General features: G+C 43.1%; 1 protein-coding gene across 1 annotated transcript; it reads left to right on the top strand.

Moving 5' to 3' along the window:
* Window positions 1-1,482: 1,482 nt before the first annotated feature.
* Window positions 1,483-4,835, top strand: LOC104631187 (interleukin-8). Its single transcript, XM_010311359.2, has 4 exons — window positions 1,483-1,660; window positions 2,410-2,545; window positions 3,327-3,410; window positions 3,992-4,835. The coding sequence occupies exons 1-4, from the start codon at window positions 1,600-1,602 to the stop codon at window positions 4,020-4,022; spliced, it is 312 nt and encodes a 103-aa protein (XP_010309661.2). The 5' UTR covers window positions 1,483-1,599; the 3' UTR covers window positions 4,023-4,835.
* Window positions 4,836-21,045: the final 16,210 nt, after the last annotated feature.

Genomic DNA, 21,045 nt, shown 5'->3' with positions numbered 1-21,045 from the left:
TAACCTCCCGTACCTGGTAAAATCCTCTCCTTTTTCGCGCCTTCAGAGAACCACACGTATTTTTCAGTAAAGCTCTCTAAGACATACAGCTAAGGAGAAGCACCACTAGGAGTCAGAATCGCTATCTTCTGTTGACTCAGTCTTCGGCAAGAGGCAAGAGAGACAAATCTCTTCTCTTCATATCTTTTCTTGGGCCAGCTGACATAGTGATGGGAAACAGATGAATTTTGATCACAGAGTTCCTTTCATCAAGTAAATTAATGACAAATGGTACAGAGTAAACCATACTAAATTATGGGCAAACTATTAAAATACTACTGTAAATTAATGATAATGCTTTACATGCTAAAGATAATTGAGTTTTTACGAACTCCTCAGAGTTGGGGAGAAGCACCTCTATAAATCCACAGATCACAGGAACATGAAGCTTTGAGGACGGAGATGCCAAGCAGCAAAAGTCATCACGGTCAAAAGGACAACGCTTTTACGGCACCAAAACAGGATGGCTTCTCCTAATGACACACGCTCCAGATGGGTTAATAAACCAAATGAACGTTCATTTAAGCACGGATCATCATTTGAGCCTGAGTCTTCCCTGCCAGCCACAGCAAATAAACACCCTGCGCTCATGCACCGAGGTCCTTTAGCAGGAATGTCTATAGCAGTGCTGTAATACTGCATGTGATTTCCCTTTGCTGAGACCTAGGGCTACGGTCACTGAAAAAGATTACAGAAAAGACTTATTAAAAATATCTAGCCTTACAAAAGAAACAAAAGCAGTTGCCTTCAGCAGGTCATGCTGTTTTGGTTGCATACAAAGCTTCCTCTGTTTACCAGTCATTAACGTGTGTGACATGAAAAATGCAGGCAGGATTTTCAAAGCCATTCAGAATTAAATATCTGCTTCTCACAGGAAGCTTGGGATACTGCAGCCTCCATTCCTTCTCTGAACAGATAGTATTAGGGATGCATTTACTTTGTGAGATGTCACTTGAACAGAAGAAAAGAACAAAAAATTAAAACGATTAACTTGAAAATAATGCTGAGGTAAAATCCTGACACCCCTGAAAGAGCTGCCCGACTTCCACTCCAGTGGCTTAAAATCAGGCAAGTAGAAGCTATCGCCATAAACAGAGATAAGAAATTAAATCGCTCAAGTCTAGAGCTGGCGTCCCTATGAAGAACAGTTATTACCCTGAAGAAAATAACAAAAAGTTGTGTCATAAACATAACTGAAACCATCATAAAGTTATATTACTAAATAAGGGTATGCATTAGAAAAAGCACCAAATTTACAACCGTTTACAAAAGAAATCGGAATGTGTGGCTATTATTGACATATTTTAAATTAATACATTATTTCATGCACAGTAGATTAATTCCTCGTCATCTAGGAAGGAGTTTCACAACAGTCACGTGACTCATTTTTACTGCATCTGGGAAATTCCTCTAACGCAACACACAGGCTAGCAGAGCACACATGCTGGGCACCACATCGTATATAAGCAAGATGGATCACCCGGCTCAGGCATCAGCAATCCTCCGGGACAAGAGAGGTCACTGCTCCACAGAACCAGAGCGAAAAACTCCTGTCTAACCATGAACGGCAAACTTGTGGCTGTCCTGGCTCTTTTCCTGATTTCAGTGGCTGTGTCCCAAGGTAAGCAAATCCCTCCCCAGATCCCCGCGGCTGTAGTATTGTCTAGGCATCGACCGAGATGCTTGTCCTTGCAGAGAGGTAGCTTTATATTGGTTTCAGCAAATTAGCTTCTTTTGAGAGATTTTCAGCAACTTCTCTTCAGTCAGCCATCTACCACATAGCCCTTCTACTGAAGAGTTACTGACATCTCGTGGGAAACATTTTAAGCAACTTAAATTTGCTTTTTTCTAAGTTTTGCTTGAAGTGTCTGCAGCTAGAGACAGGATTTTCTTCTTAAGCGCTTGAATGTTTCTCTCCCTTCCCACACATAGACCAGTTTCTGATCTCATATTTGTTGCTTAATGATCACGCTGCCTCAAGCAAGGAACATACAGCTGGGAACGGAGAACAAACAATATGAATGTAGAAGCACGGACAAGCCTCCAAGTAATGAAAAAATCTAGGGCTCTAACTTCTGTAGAGTTGCCAGTTTGTCGATCCAAATATTAAAATGATGCCATTAACCGTACAGTGTGGTCAGTACAAGTAACCACAAAATATACGGTTTTATTTTAAAACGACGTGTTAATTTAGTTTTAAATGTACTTGGGCATCGGCGACATATCTTTATACTGTGAAGGTTTAGGCAGCTTGGACAAATGCAGTATTTTAAGTGAGAACGTTGTTAAAAAAGAGCAGTCGTGCTTTACGTCTGAAACAGCGATGGTAAGCCCGCCTCTCAAACCACGATCGTCCTTTTCTGCTCACAGGGAGGACCCTGGCAAGGATGGGAACCGAGCTCCGGTGCCAGTGCGTAGCCACGCATTCCAAGTTCATCCCTCCTAAATCCATCCAAGATGTGAAGCTGACCCAGAGCGGCCCCCACTGCAAGAACGTCGAAGTCATGTAAGTAGCTCTGCGAGAGCCTCCCTCCTCTGCACCGACACCCTGCTGCCGCTGCCGGGGCTCTGATGCTTCGCGACAGTTAGCAGGCTGAGACATGTAGTCGGATTTGGGTTTTCTTCTGAGAGAGACGGTTTTAAGTAATACATCATGTTTTTCATCGTCTCTGTGACCTTACGTATTCCTCAACTGATCATTATGTATCTGTCATGGGACACGTTAAATATTTCTGGTGGCAGAACATGAATTTCAAGGACTGGTCAGTTCTCAATGCACGCGGTAATAACGGAGTTTAAATCCTGCTTTTATGAGGCAGGCAAAACTCCCGTTAAAAGACTCCGCGTCAGTCTCAGACAGAAAAAATAAGCTCCCACAAGCAGATTTAGGCAAACAATGAAACTAATTCGGTCTTGAATAGCACAGAGGAGGGACTAAAATGTTGAAATCCTGGTACTGCTGAAACACCTTTTCAGCGCTGGAGGTTTCAGTCATTGTGTAAGAAAGCTTTACTAATGTAAACAAATTCAAAGCAAGGACCCATATATATTGAGAAAGATTTCTGGGAACGGGTGACTGCTTTGAGAGCAGGAACACAGACTCACAGAACTTCTGGACGGTTTTAGTCTCCTCAGTTGTGGACCACATGTAACAAAGTGGCCAAGTCTAACCTAGAGCAGTTGGGATGAATTTATACTAAGTAATCCGAAAATGCAATATTACATTCTGGGAGTAAACCAAATTCATGTAGTAGTTGCCTGACTTTTCTTTATTCCCTGTTTTGCAGAGCTACTCTGAAGGACGGCAGAGAGGTGTGCTTGGAGCCCACTGCTCACTGGGTACAGCTGATCGTGAAGGCAATTTTGGCCAAGTAAGTCCCATTCCCTCTCAATTTGGGCAGTTGAGTGGTAAACTTGCCAAAAAAGCGCCAATTTGTAGCATTGCTTAGTGATACTTTCCATTGTCTCTTAATCAGATTTAAAGAACAAGGTAACTTGCTCAGGATTAGTCTTAGTCTTTCTGACTCTGCTGCAGGGTCCTTGTTCAAGCCCGTACGTCGCTACTAAACCTTTAAGTACTGGCAACTCCGTCCGGAGGGAAATGAACACAGAAGCGTTTGGCTCCTTCCGAAAAACGAGGCTTTAAAAGATTCATCTTCCCCTTGCTTACAGTAGCATATGTGAATAATTCGTATTTCTGAGTTAATGAGTTTCTTGATGGAAATAAATGCTGGAACTTGTGCTGCCAAGTTTCCTACGTGGGCACCAGATAGGCACACGCTGAGACTTCAGTAATTGCTTTTGCAACATCACCTTTATTCTCTCTATGCCTCAAGATAGCACATAAAGTTGGAAACAGACCACTCATCCTTAACTGTTTGTGCAATGCTAAGCAATGATAACCGTTCTTGAACCTCCTTTTAAATTATCCTCTTCCCTCACCTCTTCAAAGGGCTCAACTGAATTCTGACTCACCACTCTAAGAAACACAGGACAGAAAAACATCTGGGAACTGCTCCTGCTCCTCCACTGAGAGAAAAATCAGGAAAAGCATCAGTCAAGCAGTGTGCCACCTTTCACCTCCTGCGTCAGTGTTGTTATGTTAATTATGGATGATTTATTTATTTGTTTATTTATTTATTTAACTGTAATTATTTAAGGGTGTCTTTCAAATGGTCAGTGCTGTCCGTGGGACACGCTGCCCATTGACACTGAAGTCGCTGAATAGGAGAAGTGGTTTGCTAAAGGAAATGAAGAACCCTTGGCAGCCAGTTCAGCCAAACACACCTAGTTAAGTGCAATGCACTTGCAGCACAGCTTATTTACACTAAGCCTTACTATTTTGCTCTTACACCAGCAAACTGGTAATTCCTCCTGCTCCCCTGGAGTGCCCTAGTATGTTGTGTCAACAACAGTCTCCTGAACCACGGTCAGCCTGTGGCTAGGCTGTGAACTGTGATTTCTGACTTTAAAAATCTAGCCTATGGAATCTGTAAGACACTGGGTTTTGTATTTATTTATTGTGATTTCCATGGTATTGTTAAATGTATTTATTGAGTAGTTGCTATTCAAGAGGGAGTATGATGATAATTTATTTAATTTCTACTGGATTTTCCATTCCTAATATTCATTGTTAAGAAATATTCACAATCCTATTGCTCTGTACAAGAACTTGGTTGTACATCTAATTAGCTACTCAATCAGCTAATGGAAAAAACTGCATCTCAAATACACAGAATTTGCTTGTGAGTGTAATTATTCCTAACAATGCATTATTAAATGTTTCCTACAAAAAACCCTGTTTGTTATCTGGTTGTTATTTCACATGTTGATTCGTTTTATTTGGAAACAGTCTGCTTTGGTTTTGCCACCTCGGCCCGTTTTCTGGAACGGAAATGAAAGTTTTTAGTACATGGGTACCATAACTCACGCCTTTATGGTAACCTGACACGACTGAACGCAGTAACAAACTCTGAGGGTAGGCAAAATGCTCACTCTCTTCTCTTCGGGCTCCTCCCAGTCCTGGGGACTGGTGGGCTGTAGGGCAAGGCTCCTTATTTAAGTACCTTGCACACAAGAGAATTTTACCCTCAGGTGCCTAAACACTGCCGGTGTCCAGATCAGTCCCAGAGTGCTAAATCTTTACTACATAACAAGGCCACCGTTTGACTTTCAAAATGGCCGTTTGTGACCTTTACTTTGGGTACCCAAACACGAAGCGTTTGTCCTTGTGTAACAACGGCTTCCTATTCTGATCCCTGAAACGGAGAGCGTTGAGTACACGATGCCTGCCGCTTGCCAAAGGGCCGGCCATTCCTCCCCATCATACACAGGCACTCATGCTTGGCCCCTTTGGGAGAGAAGCACTCATACCGCATATGAACACCAAGGAAGGATTCCGGCAGATAAACTGCGACGCTTCGTATTATTACCACCCCATCTCCTGTCCCACGGGGGCTGTTGGAGACCTCGGCGCTCGTGGGCGTAACGTGTCTTCCCACAGGAGTCCCAGTGCAGTAGCATAAATCATCCCTGCTTAACAATTCTCTGAAATCATCACCTCCAAGTGCAACAGTGGCCAAATGAAAGCCAGCAACATGTTGGGCATCTTCATGAAGGGAACTGAGAATAAGGGAGGGCACAGGTTTAAAGCCTATTGCTTTAAACTAGCGTATACCTACACTTTCATTTCACTTTTACCTACGATCCAGATGATAATCTTAAAACGGCAGAAGGATTTTTGCCAGGTAACATTGTGATCATAAAAGAAGAGAGCTGTCTTTGGCTTGCTTCTTCTCAAAGACCCTCTGCAGTGAGATTGAGGTCAGTCCTCTCCTCGACCCAGATGATTTTGGCATCAGTTTGAGGCGTTCAACCTCTTGAACTCTATGCAGTTTGCTCTGTGGCCCTCCAGCTCTCAGGCTCTGCAGAAACCACAGGAGAAAACTGCACCCTTTGAAAACATGTACACTACTTAGTAAGTATCTCTGAGTGTATATGCGCGCGCACCTGTGTAAGGTACCACAAAGCTGACCAAGTGGTCAGTAAGAGTCAGGACATTTGCACCACAACCAAAGGAAGGACCCTGAGATTTCACTGCAGATGGACATGTTTCTGTCCATCTTCTTTTCCCAATCTCATGTAAGCTTCTGCTCCCCTTGTTGGCCACTTCGTTTAGCATCTAAATTGTATTTCTATGACCCTGTCCGAAGGCCATTCCACGTTACAGCTGCCAGGTGTATTCATCGCCCTACATTCACTTCTCTACTGCCCTCCTCGCAATTACATGTAGCAGAGGTGTTTACGTGTCCTTTCTGTCCTCGGCTACTTTCTTGGTCCCTTGCCTCATCCTCCTTCAAAACCACTTTCACTTCCTTCTTTCACCAACAATTTCAGTTTGGGGGCAAGAGGACAGTAGCAACAACCAACCAACCAACCACCTCGTGTTGTTTCCTCAAACTCCCTGTGCCATGCCTGGTTGTTCTAGTTCGGCTCTGGTATCGACAGCCTTTTCAATCACGAACTGTAATTTGTTCCCTTGAGTTTCAATGTAACTGTTCCTATAATACCCAAAGTGTATGTCTGTCTAATGTATCAATGCTGCAAACCACGGAGGAAGTCATTGAAAGAAATACTGGAAAGTCCCTGAAAAATACTTTTAACTCTTCCTTAGAAGAATATAGAATACAAATACTGGCTTGCTGGCCTCCACTTCTCTGTCTGTGCTGAATACTGGCTAATACAAACATCCTGGCTATGTATCAGGTGACAGAGGCATTATCCATGCTTTACTTTTGTTTACGGATTGCTTCCCATTCTGGAAATGATCGCATTTCTTATGATGTTTTCACATAACATGGGAAAATCCCAGCAAAATTACACATCGTGCTGGCTTGACATTGGAGACTTGTTCCAAGGGTTGCATTTAGTCTCGTTTATATCAGGACATTATAAGAGGCTCCACAGGAAATGGATCCTTTAGAAATTACAAAGACTGCCATGGAAACCTCTGGATCAGCAAATAGGCATGTTGTTCCTGGGTGCCAAAGTGAAACAAGATTTTTGCCACCTATAAAAATAAGCCTGAGACGGCCGTTGTTGAAAACCGTTGTGAAAAATTATTGCTAATATTACCTGCAGTTAATGATTTCTAATAACAACTACTATTAAATAGTCAGCATGCAGATGACTTCACCATTTCTGTGGCTTTCTAGAGAGGCAGACACTACGCGTGGAATAATCTAGAAGGCAGGCAGAGAATCTAAGCGCAATTTGGAAATTACAAAAGGAGTAAGCTCTTTTCCTTCAGTCAGATCTAATGCTTAGCAAGAGTTCAAGTGCAAACGCTGTGTGCTTACAGCTACGTATCTACAGTACTTACATTTCTTCAAACTCATCATACTTCTGGCCTGCTCAGCATCTTGTGACAATGACTTCTACCATTTAATTACATGCTATACAAGTACACACATCCTGTTGTCATGTTGAAAGCAATACTATTTTCTCATATTGTCTCTTTTTTTTCCCCCCATAATTCCTTTCTAAATGCTTCCTAAAACTCTAGATGCCTTTTTGACTGCCATAAGACATAGCGCACAGGTCTATAAAAGCATCAGACCTGTGACACCCTGATGTATTTCCTCAGTGACAGTAGCTAATTTACAAGTCCTTCTGCACATATGCAGTTAGGTTACAGGCATAACCAGGCTCGCTGATATTAACTTCCATCCGCCCTTTCGTGAAACAGGCTGCATCCCGACATCTTTCTACAACTTTCTGCAGGCAGATTTCAACGTAGCTATGCTCAGTAATTTTGCATCGTTAACAAATATGATTCATTTAAAATGATTATCAGCCTCTGACAGGCCCAACTACCTTATTCCACGAAAGTTAAAATTCACGAGGCACGTGATCAAATGTTTTGGAAAGAGAAGTAGTACTAGGCTGACCCGCTCCCACTTGCCTGTATCTCCACCGAGTCAGGCAATGACTCGAGTGGATACGTGAAGTCAGACTTTTCCCTCCAAAGGGCACATTGGCAACTCCTCTATCAGTCTATCGATTTCTCCTACTCCTTACCGGATGACAGGCAAACTGGAGAAAATCGAATATTTTTTTCTTTTGCAGAGCGCTATTTTACATGCATATACACCTTATAAAAATCTGCGGAAATGAGAGGTCATTAGTCAAGTAGCTTGTTTTGAGAGCACATTTGGACTCGGCTAATCCCCTTACTTCCAAAGCAGCCTTCAGTTTTTGAGAAGTCGGCGGAAAAGAGGACAGTTAAGCAGCTTTTCTGACTCAGCTAATACAAAATGTCAGAATGCCAAAACCAATTTTTAAGCACTGAAGCGACACTGAGCCCCTGAAATTGATTTCCTTGCAACTGTTTTGCAGAATGATCAAAGCTCCGCAGCACATAAGCCCACGCTTTTAGCCTGGATTTTTTTTATAGATACATATTACGTGCTTCCACAGAAATAATTAATCGTCAAAAATATTGACTATTCTTCTTATCCTCCTCTATTTTAGTTTTTGAGGTCACATTTTTTTTCAAGATGGCGAGCAGACAAGACAATCAGAATTCAACTGTCTATGCTAAACCCAAAATGTCGATACGATTGTAAAAGCTTGAAATACCACTTCTATTTACCTTTAGGGAGGTCCTCTGTAAATGCTTCTTTCTGTTGACCTTTTTATTAAATAAGGCTATCACGGAGAAGGGAGCCTGCTCTCATACCCAGGGGCAGGGACACATATTTCAGCTTTTTCTCTACCACCAATCAGGACAACGAGAGCATTTGCAATTCTTGGATTCGTATCTGTTCTTTCTCGGCAGTTCTGTTTTGCACCACACCAGGGCATTTCTTTCTGAGCGAGATTTAAAAATAATTTTTTGACATCACTGCTGCCTTTAGCAGAAGCTGCTATCACCCTTCTTCTACCTTGTCTCCGCATTTCCTGATTTCTTCCAACCCTTCAGTAGCTCACATGCAGACACAAGTGTTTGTGCAGCTGTGTGGTGCATCACCACTAAGAACTGGTAACTGAAAAATAAGAGTCGGCTCCTTTCTCTCGACTGGTTCGTTCTATGAACACTGTGTCGGTGTAATCCACAGGAAGGAACAGAAGCTAGGAGTGAATACCTGCAGTGGGATGGGGACCATTCAAATCAGTGCGACCAACTGTTCAAGAGCGGCCTGGGATTGTAGCGCTCTGGTTTCACCACATACTGGGAACACACCAGTTTGCCCACGTTTAGAAGTAGAGCGAAGTGAGAACAGGATTGGAGCAATAGCATTTAACTACAGCATCTAATAGCTTGAGTCTGGGGCACAATGATGCCCTGTGATGATCTGAACTGGTACCAGTCAGTGCAAAGGCTTTATGCAATCCTTATACCTTTACATTTAGCTTTATTTTATTTTTACTCCCGATGATAGCCACATATTAACAGATTGTAGACTCCTTACAAGGCATCCTGTGTGTTTCTACGAGACCAAAGATCTTCAACCCCATAGCACACTACAGTAACTGGCTTTGAAAGAAACAGAAACATAAATTCTACCACAGTGCAAATTTCTTCCCGGCAGGACAGCAAATAAAAGCTTTAGAAATAGCAGATATTTGAACCCCACCCCATTTCTGGGAAAACCATAGAAACTGAGCCATTTATTTGCTCAAGGTAACAGACATTATTCAGTAAACACCCTAACCATAAAGAGCAGGGCATATATACTCAATGCAGTCAACTGCACTGTTCCACTCAATTCTGATCTGCGCTACCGGGCTTTTGGCATATTGCACGGATGGCTGTGGCTGACGTTTTCATGGTGAACGCGGTGGGTTTGGTTCTGCAAAGCACTCTTCCCTCCCCTTGCATTGAATGCTAAAAGTATTCGCCCCAGATAGCCAGTACTGCGTGTTCACCACTGATCTGTCCGGAGACTGCTCCACCCCAAAACACAATGAAAATACCTTCCTGGGCTTTCCCGAGGTATGTGCCTATCCCAGGGATCGGCATTTCTGACTGACGAGCCTGATAATCAGCAGCTTGTTTACAAGGCAGCAATTTCCCCTTCATCTCTGGTTTCACACCATCTCATGGTAATTTGCTGAGGACAGGTATCAAGGGGGAGCTCTGCTGCTCCTGAGCCCTCTTGCCTTGCCTTCTACAATCTCACAGGAAATAGGACGACTCTGGGACCCTGTTGGGCAAAATGACCACGATACACTAGCCTGATAGTAGCCATCCACTACTTTTTTGTACAAGTGGGTATTTGTGCTACTCCCGAGGCTCCTACCACCTGCAGCCATTTACACAGCTATAGATGGGATACTTGCCTTCGGCATTAGGAATCCCTGACAGCCCATCGTATTACCATAAACCAGCAATAAACTATCTCATACTAACGTGGCAGGCTGAAAACTGCACTACCTCAGGAGTAGCCTGACAGGTGGACCCAGCGTCCGCACTTTGAGGGTGGGAACCTTTTTCACAGCGTTAGGCTAGACTGCTGAACAGATCCAGCAGCTCAGTTTTAATTCATTGTCCCAAGTCTGTCAAGAGACTTAGCCCCCTTATGTAGATAGGAAGTAGATATCTAAGTATCTCAGACGCTTATCTGTGCCTCTAGAATTTTTCTTTTCAAACAATGCAACTTGCTTTATGAGCAAGACTTGCTTGATTTATTTAATCCACAGACACCTTGCTTCCATACAGAACTAGCCTCCAAGCATGTGCTTACCTACCTGAAACAAGCGTGTTGAGACGTTTCCATCCCTAATGCTTCTTAACACCGGGACTGGATTCCTCTTTATACCTGCTGCATCAATGGCGCTCATAACAGCTGTGGTTAGCCCTGCAAATGCCACAGAAACAACATGTGAGAACTGACTCCTGAGAAACGTAACGTAATCTGCAAGGAGCTCTACATGAGCATCAGGATTTCTTCAGCACATGCGGCACTATATCACTGGTACAGTAGCATCTAGAGCATCACGGGTTAAGGTTAAATCATACTGAAACTAAGAGATATAACCGCTGTCCTTCATTAGTAATATCTTCTATGATCAAGTAATATCTCTTCCAGATGAAAAAATCAGCAGCAAAACAAAAGCCCATTTCACCACGCAAACCAAAGACCTATGAAAAGCATACACAAGTAAAGGGATATCACTGAGTGACGTAAACCAGGCTGGATAACACCCATTGCCAGCAGCTCCATCTACAATGACGGATTTGAAAGCATTCCCCAACTCTTGGAGCTGCACAAATGATCCAGCTGCACCACAACCCCCTGTTAGGACAACATCTGGATTTTCTTCACCCATGGGAAAAAAACCTGGACATTTCAGGTTTCCAGGGAACAGGAGCAGGCACCAGGCTGGAAAACATCTCTTTCCCACATACAAGGAAGACAAGGTTGGAGATGGAAATGGAGCAGGATATAAACAAATGCGTATGCTCAGCCAAGAAACACACTGAGAATATGTTCCTCATAAAACACGAGGGATACTCTGGGCTAACTGCTGTCTGAAAAAAAATCACGTCAACAAATGTTTCGGTACTAGCATCCAGGCAAAAATAAGTATACTTTATTTGTCAGCAAAAACAATTTCATCAAAGTGTTGACTTGGTTGCAACCTTCTCCTATTTAATAAATTTACCGCCCTGAACCCAGAATTTAGGTCTGTCACTTGGCATAAAAACCGGTGGTGTTATTTGCACATCTCAGCAGGTTAACTACAGGTTCTACAAGGAACTCTGAAGGGAATTTGGTCTTTTGAGGGGGGGGAATACAAATAAGAACTTGTTCACTTGGCCATGGAAACCAGAAGCCTGAGCATGTAGACTCAGTATCAGTGACAAGGGACAACTGAGCACCTGAAAATAAGGCCTAAGATCTGGAACATTGTCAAAATCCTGTTTTTAGATCTGGCCCCTAGAAAGCCCTCAGATCTGTCCCACCTACCTGATAAAAAAAAAAAAAAAGAAAAAGAAAACCCAAACATTAAAGCAGTTTTATAAGTAACCATGTAAGTTGAGAACTCCAGGAGGAGGGCATTTTGAAAACAGAAAAAAACCCCCACTTTTAAAAACTGATCTTTTGTTTTCTGGGGTCCTATGGGGTGAAAAGATGCTAAGTGAAACATGTCTGGCAGCATTGCTAGAGCTCAAATATGATAAAAGGAAATACAGATTCTGTGTACTTATTTAAAAGTGGAATATCTGAGATCACTAAAGTTCTCATGAGTGCGCTCAGTTACGTTTTGCATCTGGAAGAGAGAAGGTAAGCCATTTTTTTTTTTAGGTACTCTGCAACAAAGCAGAGAGCTTTTACTAAATGTCAAATATCATCTGCATCTAATAATCATCTATTGAGAGAGGACTTAGAAAATGCAACTAGCTGCAGCTGTTACTGTCCTTCTGAAACAGTGTGAGCCACAGATGATTTATTGGAACTTGTCTTCAGGATACTGCTCCAGACGCCTTGGTGCTGAGGGTGTGGCAGCTAGGTATGTTTGTGTGCATCCTTATTTGTTTAAGTAGCACTCACAGGTTTCCAACCATGAACTCAGCTGTCCATAAACAAGAGCATAACTGAACTCTTCCTAGCAAGCCAGAGTTCACTGCAAGCTGACAGTATCTTAGAGAGACAAATCTGGGGGAATACATCTGCTTACTTCAGGATCTACCCAGTAAGCAAAAATTGTGATGATTTTGCAGCTAAGAAGTTCAAGTTTCTGGGCCATTCCTCCCAGTGGAATTGACTAAGCAGGGAAGCTGACCACTTCTTGCTCTTACTTCTGCAGAGGCAGGCAGCTTTTTATCTTCCTTATGTTAGGGGAACCTTTTATTAGTATGTCCCCAAGAAATAAAATCTAGAAAACTTTTCATATTTGGAAGTTAATTCTCAAAGTCCCCCACGTCATCCAGGAAAAAGATGACATCTGACTTTCACGTAAAATATAGGTGAAAAAAATAGACTAAGAATAAACAAAAGTGACACAAGACACAGAAAGAGCCCTCACTAGCATTTAGTTACCTTCCTCTGGATAATTATGCAAGAGAGGCTGCATAGAACAAATAGGTGCTATTTTCAAACTCGGTGCATCACGAAGAATGAACTGTGCAACTGATGAGAGGACAACCTGTAGAATACATGACAACGTGCCACTCCTAGCCCCTCCACCCGGTAGCTCACCACTCCACCCTTTGCACCGAATGCTCTGCTGACAGTTCTCTGCCAATCCCTCTGCACTCAACGGCTTTGCCGTTGCTGTTTCTTGGATGCAGTGCGGGAAACCTCTCAGAGATTGCCTGCCCAAATGCAAGGTGCTGGGAAAGAAATGCTTGGTTGGAGACATTTCGGGGTTTTGGTCTGGTTTAATTGTTTTTCCCAGCTGGCAGGAAACCCATGCCTATGAAGTGAAATGCACAGACAAGAGGCAGCAGTAGGTGGTGACCGCAAGACATCGTTCATTTCCCTCAGAGGCAAACTGATTGGAGTTCGACAGTCACATCTCCAGGTGCAGGCTGGGAAATGCCAATACTTCCAGACTATACAGGGCTCAAGGTGTAATTATGTAGGTAATTGGGTGATGACTGTCTCTCACATTTTGTAATCCAAATACAGGAAACAAGAACACAGAACCACTCGGAAAATACCATCAAAAAGAAAGGCTGAATGACAGGCCTCAAAGAACCGTTCTGTGGTTTAGATTAAGGTCAGAGCATTAAGACCAAAAAAAAGAAAAAAATTGGTTTAGGCCCGTACAACCCTCCTGTGACTCAGCAAGAGTCTTGCAGTGTTTCATTAAAGTTGCACAAGGGGACTCGTCAGGCCACCCCACCACAACGCGGTCAGGACAGGCGGTCGCAGCCCCGCAGGCTGGACCCGGCTTTGCGGCCCAGAGCCGCGGGAGCCAGCTCTACACTCGGCTTTGCACAGACTCCTGCCTGGCTGGGCGGGAAGTGCAGAAAGGGAGCACACACAGAAACCAGGCAGGGGGAACAGGCGGGCAGGCACGCCAGAACCCTATAAAATACATGGGGTTACACGAAAAATACCTGATTCCATCAACAAATCTTTTCTTCTGACTGTAAAAACACTTTGAACCCCCACATTTTGATCAAGAACCAATAACAAGAAAGAGTGACACTGATACGAGGAGCAGAATCAGTCTGCAAAGAAGATAACGCGGTCAGCTAGCATTCCTGGTGGCACAAGCTCAAAGAAGTGGAGGAGCTGGTGGGGGTGGGAGGCTGTGGAGGGCGGCTGGAAGAAAACAGACAAAAGGAATTAAAATCAAAAGAAAGTGAGACTATGAAATCCAGGAGATGGAGAAGGTTCAGAATAAGTTATGATGTTCTAAAACAGGGTCTGGAAGTCTTCCAAAGAAAACTGCGAGTTGTGTGCGGTTAGAGGGGAAAACATTTTTTCTGGAACAGCAAACATGACAGCTCTGCTGTGAGGGGAAGGCTAGCTGTAGCTTTGCCAGTTCAGAATGCAGCAGAAATTAAGGAGGAGATAGGAAAATTGGTCCTCCCCTCAAAATTGTGGAGGACAGTAAATTTTCATTTAGTCTAGAAACCACAAGATCTAAATCACTGTTCGGAGACACCAGAAATAAAATAAAAAAAAATAAAAAAATTGCCCCAGAAGAACAATCAGTGAGAAGGGGATTTCCACGACAAGAAGAAATTTGAAGGAGATATGGTATGATTGGCCAAGTCTCCATAGAAGTCCAGAGGTGCAGTTTGATAGGTTTCTCATCCTGTTAAGCAAGACTTATTTTGGAATTGCTTTTATTGCAAAACTATTATACTGGCTGAGTGTAAAAGGAAAGTAGTCAACACTATATTTAACTCAGCAGTTTTACTGCCAAAAAGAGCTTCTGGCTTGAACTGCCCATGTCTCCAAACTTCTGTCACATCAGATGTAGATGCTAGTGCTTACAGTCAGGAACAGCATGGACTGGACAACCTAAAGCCCAAGTCTAAGGTTTCCTGCACAAAATAACTTCTAGAAGCTTCTGCTGGGTGTAATTATTAACCTTTTTGTTAATTTTTCCATAGAAATAAACCCCTTATGGTCAAGATAAATCAGACCTCCATGCATCAAAATCCTGGGACAGCCTCCCATCAAGTTACAAACTGCAATGCTAAGAAAGAGCTCAGTTTTACTCACAAATCCAAGCATAATCACGACAGCGCCGGTACCTTGCTTAGCTAGCACTGCTGTGCTAACTGCTGCACGGAACAGTCTGGCATTGACTGTGTGCTCCTTTTGATGTGTGCTCCTTTTGGCTGGGGAAGAGTTAATTTTCTTCATAGTAGCTAGTAGGGGGCTACGTTTTGGATTTCTGCTGCAAACAGTGTTGCTAATGCAGGGATGTTTTCGTTATCGCTGAGCAGTGCTTACACAGAGTCAAGGCCTTTTCTGCTCCCCACACCACCTCATCAGCGAGCACGCTAGGGGTGCCCAGCTGGGACAGCTGACTCCAATGACCAAAGGGTTATGCCGGGCCATGTGAAGTCATGCTCAGCATATAAAGCTGAGGGAAGAAGAAGGAAGTGGGATATGTTCAGAGTGATGGCGTTTGCCTTCCCAAGTCACTGTTACATGTGATGGAGCCCTGCTTTCCTGGGGATGGCTGAACACCTGCCTGCGATGGGAAGTGGAGAATGAATTCCTCAGTTTGCTTTGTTTGTGTGAGCTGCTTTTGCTTTACCTATTAAATTGTCTTGATCTCAGCCCAAGAGTTTTCTCACTTGTACCCTTCCGATTCTGTTCCCCAACCCGCCGGGGAGGGAGTGAGCGAGGGGTTGTGTGGTGCTTAGTTGCCGGCTGGGGTGAAACCACAACAACCCTCCAAAAAGTTAAGTTGCTGGGACAGTGGCAGATGGCCTTGTAAAGTAATTACTCATCCGACTTGGAGATCTAGGTGGCTTAACAAGCATCAAGAGTATTTCAGCAAGTTAATGTATTGTAGTTTCATAAAACACATCCTATATCTGCAGGTCGACACTTCGAGTGGCTGTTGGAAAAGCTCAACAGATCTTGGGGAGAGTGAAGCACCTGCCTCTGCAGAATGTAACACAGGTGCAGGAGCCGTATAGCGTATGCCATTGCTTTTAAGAATTTACGGAACATCAGTCAGTAAGAATATAAACCATGCCTCAGGACAGCTTGTGTTTGGGCTTCACCCAGCATGCTAACGTAACAATACCAGTGTGAAATGGGTGCAAATAAAATCTGAATACAACCTGTATACTTTTACTTCCTTCTTCCTGCTAAATCAGAACAAATGTTGAATATATTTGCAAGCAGAAGACCAGAGCCAAAATTTAATTTCCACCTCACTGTGCCACGTGAGGTCTGGGAGAAGTTTGTAGATAGCATACTGTAACTGGAAGCAGAAGGGCGTGCTTAAAATCAAGCACAATCCACTGTGTGAACACATAGGCTCTATTCTCTTTCATTAAAGGGATCTGAACTATAGCCTGTACTTCCCCCAGAACTTTTGGGCCACCAACCTCCACAGTCTTTCCTTAAGTACTAACTCGTATTTAACACAGCTCAGTTACTCTTAGTGAAAAGTAAGAGTTGTCCATGCAGGCGTCAGATTGTTATGTAGAAGGCACTTAGTCACTCAACACAAATAATGAAGAGCAAGTGACTTATCAAGAAATCTGACACTCTGAAAGCTTGATGTTTGAATTATCCATAACCGATAAACGAACGCACAGCAATCCGGGCTGGTGCCTGGTGACTAAGACAGACATTACCAGCAGCAGATCAGTAATCAAGCCATAAAAACATGTTTGCTGACTCACTGAATTCCTCTTGTCAAAATTCTATCAGCTCCTCAGTCTCTGCTAATTCCTTTTCCAGAAAGTTACGACAGGTGGAATCCCTATGTCCTCCGGCTCCTATTGCGAGAGGCAGAGTGCACAAAGCTGCACCGACTCCTGCTTCTCTCTCGCTCCCCTCTGGGCTTTCTCTGTTTGGTACTTCATCTCTGACAGCAAAGACCACCAGTCTACAAAAGAGAACCAATTTATGTAAGCGCTGCTCACCTTGAATACAAGTTTCATAAGAAAAGAGCCAAAGACAACAGGCATTGTTGTAGCTACTTCCCATTGAACACTGTAGCTTCACCCACTCCTAGTTAACACCAAAAAAAGTGGGTTGTGCATACCCGAATCTTCCACCAAAGTCAGCGGGAGACCAGATTGAGTAAGAAACATGCGAAAGAACTGTAAATGTATCTGGACACACGTGACCTGTTGGCAGGCCAAATGGTATGGAATAACGTCACTGTTGAAAAATTCTCCTAATATTTTTCCTGCTTGGAGGAAAAGATGAAGGAGAGCATGCAAGTGTCTTCTTATACTAACACGACTAGTAAAAGAAACAGAGTAAGAAGCAAATGGGTAATGCTGGATCACTACAGTCTACAAAAGTGAGTTCTCAGTGAGGAGTACAGAGTACAGTTTGTTTCAAATGATGCGTACCATGAATACAAGCCAGGGCCGACCAGGTGGAAAGCCTGCTGATGGAACACTGCTCCACTAGAAAAATGAGGACTCAAACAAATGGGAAAACTTGACTAGAAAGCAATGATTTTGTCAAATCCAAGCATCTATTCAAACGCTAATGGCAAACTGTTTACCTAAATTGAGCTACTCTGATCTCACAGCCAAACAGTATTTGGAGATAAGTGAAATGATTCTTTTCAATGTCCTGATCAATTTAATTTTATGGGAATTTCAACTATTTAGAAGAAAACCAAAGGTAAAAATGCTGAATTTCAAGTAAATCTGAAGTTGCTTTGTTCAGTAGCCTATTTTCTAAAGAATCCCACTAGCTTTGTTACTCTTCTGCTCACATTTGTTGGTGTAATTTTCCTTGCACATTCCTGTACCCTGTGTGTATTGAGGCTATCTGAAGTCAAGCACTCTGAAAATTTAAAAAAGGAAAAGAAAAAAGAGAAATACAAAATAATGGGGAAAATAACCATTGACAGTTACCTCAGTGGTGATCACATTTATCAATACTGTGATGGATGTTTTTCCTCCAGACACCTGCTCCTCTAAACATCTCCCTTAAGCTGAAACAAATGCTTGTCCCTCTTGCTGCTTTATATGTTATTTTGCATAATTCACTGAAAATTAAGCAAACTTATCAATATTATTTTTTCCTTCCTTTCAACTACAAAGCAGACATTTTCTGTTGCCAGGAACAACGCAATCAATTTTACTACGGAGTCCAAAGTGATGAAGAATGAACCTGCACGTAGCACTCAAAGTGTCTTAAGAAAGTATTCTCCGAGATGGCTGCTTTATTATCTTCTAGGGTGTAAGTCAAACATGACTTCTTCGTTTTTCCTTCATTGCAACACAACCGATGAAAGTAACATTGAGGATTAAAATGCGGGTGTCATAAGAGAAGACTTCAAAGATTTTGTGATGATTCCAAAAAGTGTTCCCATTTTCATATGGCCACCAGTCTCGTGTCACTGCTTTCTCAACTGATGTCATCACTTCAACCAAAAGACCACAACTATCCAAAGCACACCCTCAAAAATTAATCAGCTCCACTGAACATGAAAGCTTAGTTGGATTGAAACTGGCTTAACCCACATTTGCGTGGGGGGGGGGTGTTCAATTGGGTAAATAGTTCATTTTTTACTAGACCTGCATTTGCTTCCCTTCCAACTATTCACAGATGTAACAAATTTTAATGTATTTGTTTTGAGATAGCAAAGATTTCTCTCAACTGAGAAATGAGCTATCAGGCTTAAAGTATAGGGATGGGAGAACTTTGTTTTCACAGCTTCTATGAGGGGTCCCCTTGGGAAACAAAAACTTGATCTTATTTAACAATGCCCTAAAGTGAAACATGCATTTTACCGCTCATGTGCTGGTCAGCTTGAACTGAGAGTATTCTTTTAAGTTTTCAAACTGAAAAAAAAACCACACTTTTTTTTTATCTGTCTTTTGATCATGGTCCCTGGGGAGCCCCACTGCAAAACAGTGCTACCTAGAAAGCATCAGCTCAACAGCAGCATATTGCTGGCTCTGCATCATTTCTCCCATGCTCAGGTACCACCACTGGAACAACTGTCAACAGCTACAGGATATGCTGTATCATGCCTCTACAAGGCACCAACAAAGCATAAGTCCTGCTGTCAGATATTACAGCCAGACACACAAGCAGCAACAGCTGGCAACATGCTCGCTATAATTATACCTGAATTAGTGTGCAAACCATAGAAGCAAGATCTGCCCCAGCAATAAGAAAACCTGTCTGCTTCTGGCAGACAAGCAGGACCTAACAGCCCACAGCAAGAAACGCACTCCACCTTCACAAAAAAAGAGTTGCTCCTGATGCTTTTACGGATCCAAGGACAAAAACCTGCAGGAAGCTCATAAGCTGCAGAGCATGTTCAGCTGTTAGTAAGGCCAAGGGGAGCTCTTTATGCCTTTCAGGAGTTCTGATGATCTCAAAGGTTTATCAGCTGAACAGCTAGGTGGGGGTGGGAAGAGTCACCCAATTGTAACCTTTATCCAGGGTCATGCCTGTTACTAAAGAGCCTGGAGGATCTTCACTCTCAGTTCGAGCAATTTGCTTCCCATCCTCAAAATGAAGCTCTTTTTGTCCTTGTGTGTTAGGGGTAAATTACTAGACCCAGTCCACCTACCACCACCCAATCAATTTATGAGCTTTTTGAAATTGTTCTATGTCCAGGGATCACACAAAGTAAGATCACAGTGTGGCAGTAGCTACAATCCCATAAGGTATCTCGAAAAGATAAATTGGCACTTGAAATTGAAAAACAGAGAAATGATTACCAAACAACCTGATGTCAAAGCCAACCCTGTATGTTTGCTAAGGTAATGCTTGAGTAATACAAACACATTCCTTTGCAGCTATTAACAGTGTGTTGCTCATGCTTTCATTGTCACCGGTGAGCACAGGTAAAGGAGGACCTCTAACTCTGTTGACGGGAAAGAGACAGACCTAAAGATTCCACAATGTTAAAATTAGGTGACGATCCAGGAAGACAGGTAAGAAAATACTGACCACCATTTGCTATAGCTAATTTTAAATGCAAATGTTAATATCGCAAAAGGTATTAAAGAAACGAGCGCACAACAGCGTGTGATGCGCGCCACGACGCAGTTGGCAAAACTGAGTTGAGATCCTTGGTGACACAAGCTGAACAATGGGATGCTTGTGTTTCTTACGTATTCAGGTGTTATTTACAGGGCAATATGGACTGGAAACAGTTCAAAACTAGAGAAACCCACAAGGAAATTCAAGAAAATAAAACATCTGATAGATGTAAAACACATTTTGCACAAAATTGTAGCATGACATTGAAATTTGGCTACAACCTCCAGCAAATCTTCCTGGAGATTGAAAAGCCACAGTATTGGCTCTCTGAGAGCAGAGATGATTATATGTTTGTACCTCAGGACAGAGCTGGATCCGCAGGAGGACTCATAGGTGCTAGGGAACAGCACCCTGTCATAGCTAGCAAATACTATGAAACACAGTATTGGTATAGAAAAAAAGGTAACCTAATAATAAAGGTAGGACTGGATATCATAGAATCACAGACTGGTTTGGGCTGGAAGGAACCTCAAAGCCCACCTGGTTCCAACCCCCTGCCATGGGCAGGGATGCCCTCCACTAGCCCAGGTTGCCCAAAGCCACATCCAGGCTGAACAACCCCAACTCTCTCAGCCTGTATCCATAGCAGAGATGCTTCAGCCCTCGGATCGTCTCCGTGGCCTCCTCTGGACTCGCTCCAACAGCTCCATGTCTGCAGTACTGGGGGACGCAGTACTCGAGGTGGGGTCTCACGAGAGCAGGGTGCAGGGGGAGAATCCCCTCCCTCGACCTGCTGGTCACGCTGCTGGTGATGCAGCCCAGGACGCATCAGCAGCATATACCCTCTGACTGTAGACACTAGTAGGTAGCAGTGACT

This window comes from Balearica regulorum, chromosome 4 (assembly GCF_011004875.1).
Source record: "Balearica regulorum gibbericeps isolate bBalReg1 chromosome 4, bBalReg1.pri, whole genome shotgun sequence".
Classification (NCBI taxonomy): Eukaryota; Metazoa; Chordata; class Aves; order Gruiformes; family Gruidae; genus Balearica; species Balearica regulorum.
The sequence above is the reverse complement of the archived record's forward strand: the minus strand, read 5'-3'. Positions and strand labels throughout refer to the sequence as shown.

Excerpts from the sequence above, each read along its gene's own strand:
- LOC104631187 (XM_010311359.2), top strand. The coding sequence starts at position 1,600 with ATGAACGGCAAACTTGTGGCTGTCCTGGCTCTTTTCCTGATTTCAGTG. Across the intron at positions 1,661-2,409 it reads TTCAGTGGCTGTGTCCCAAG|GGAGGACCCTGGCAAGGATG; the intron begins GTAAGCAAATCC and ends TTCTGCTCACAG. Across the intron at positions 3,411-3,991 it reads GTGAAGGCAATTTTGGCCAA|GGCTCAACTGAATTCTGACT; the intron begins GTAAGTCCCATT and ends ACCTCTTCAAAG.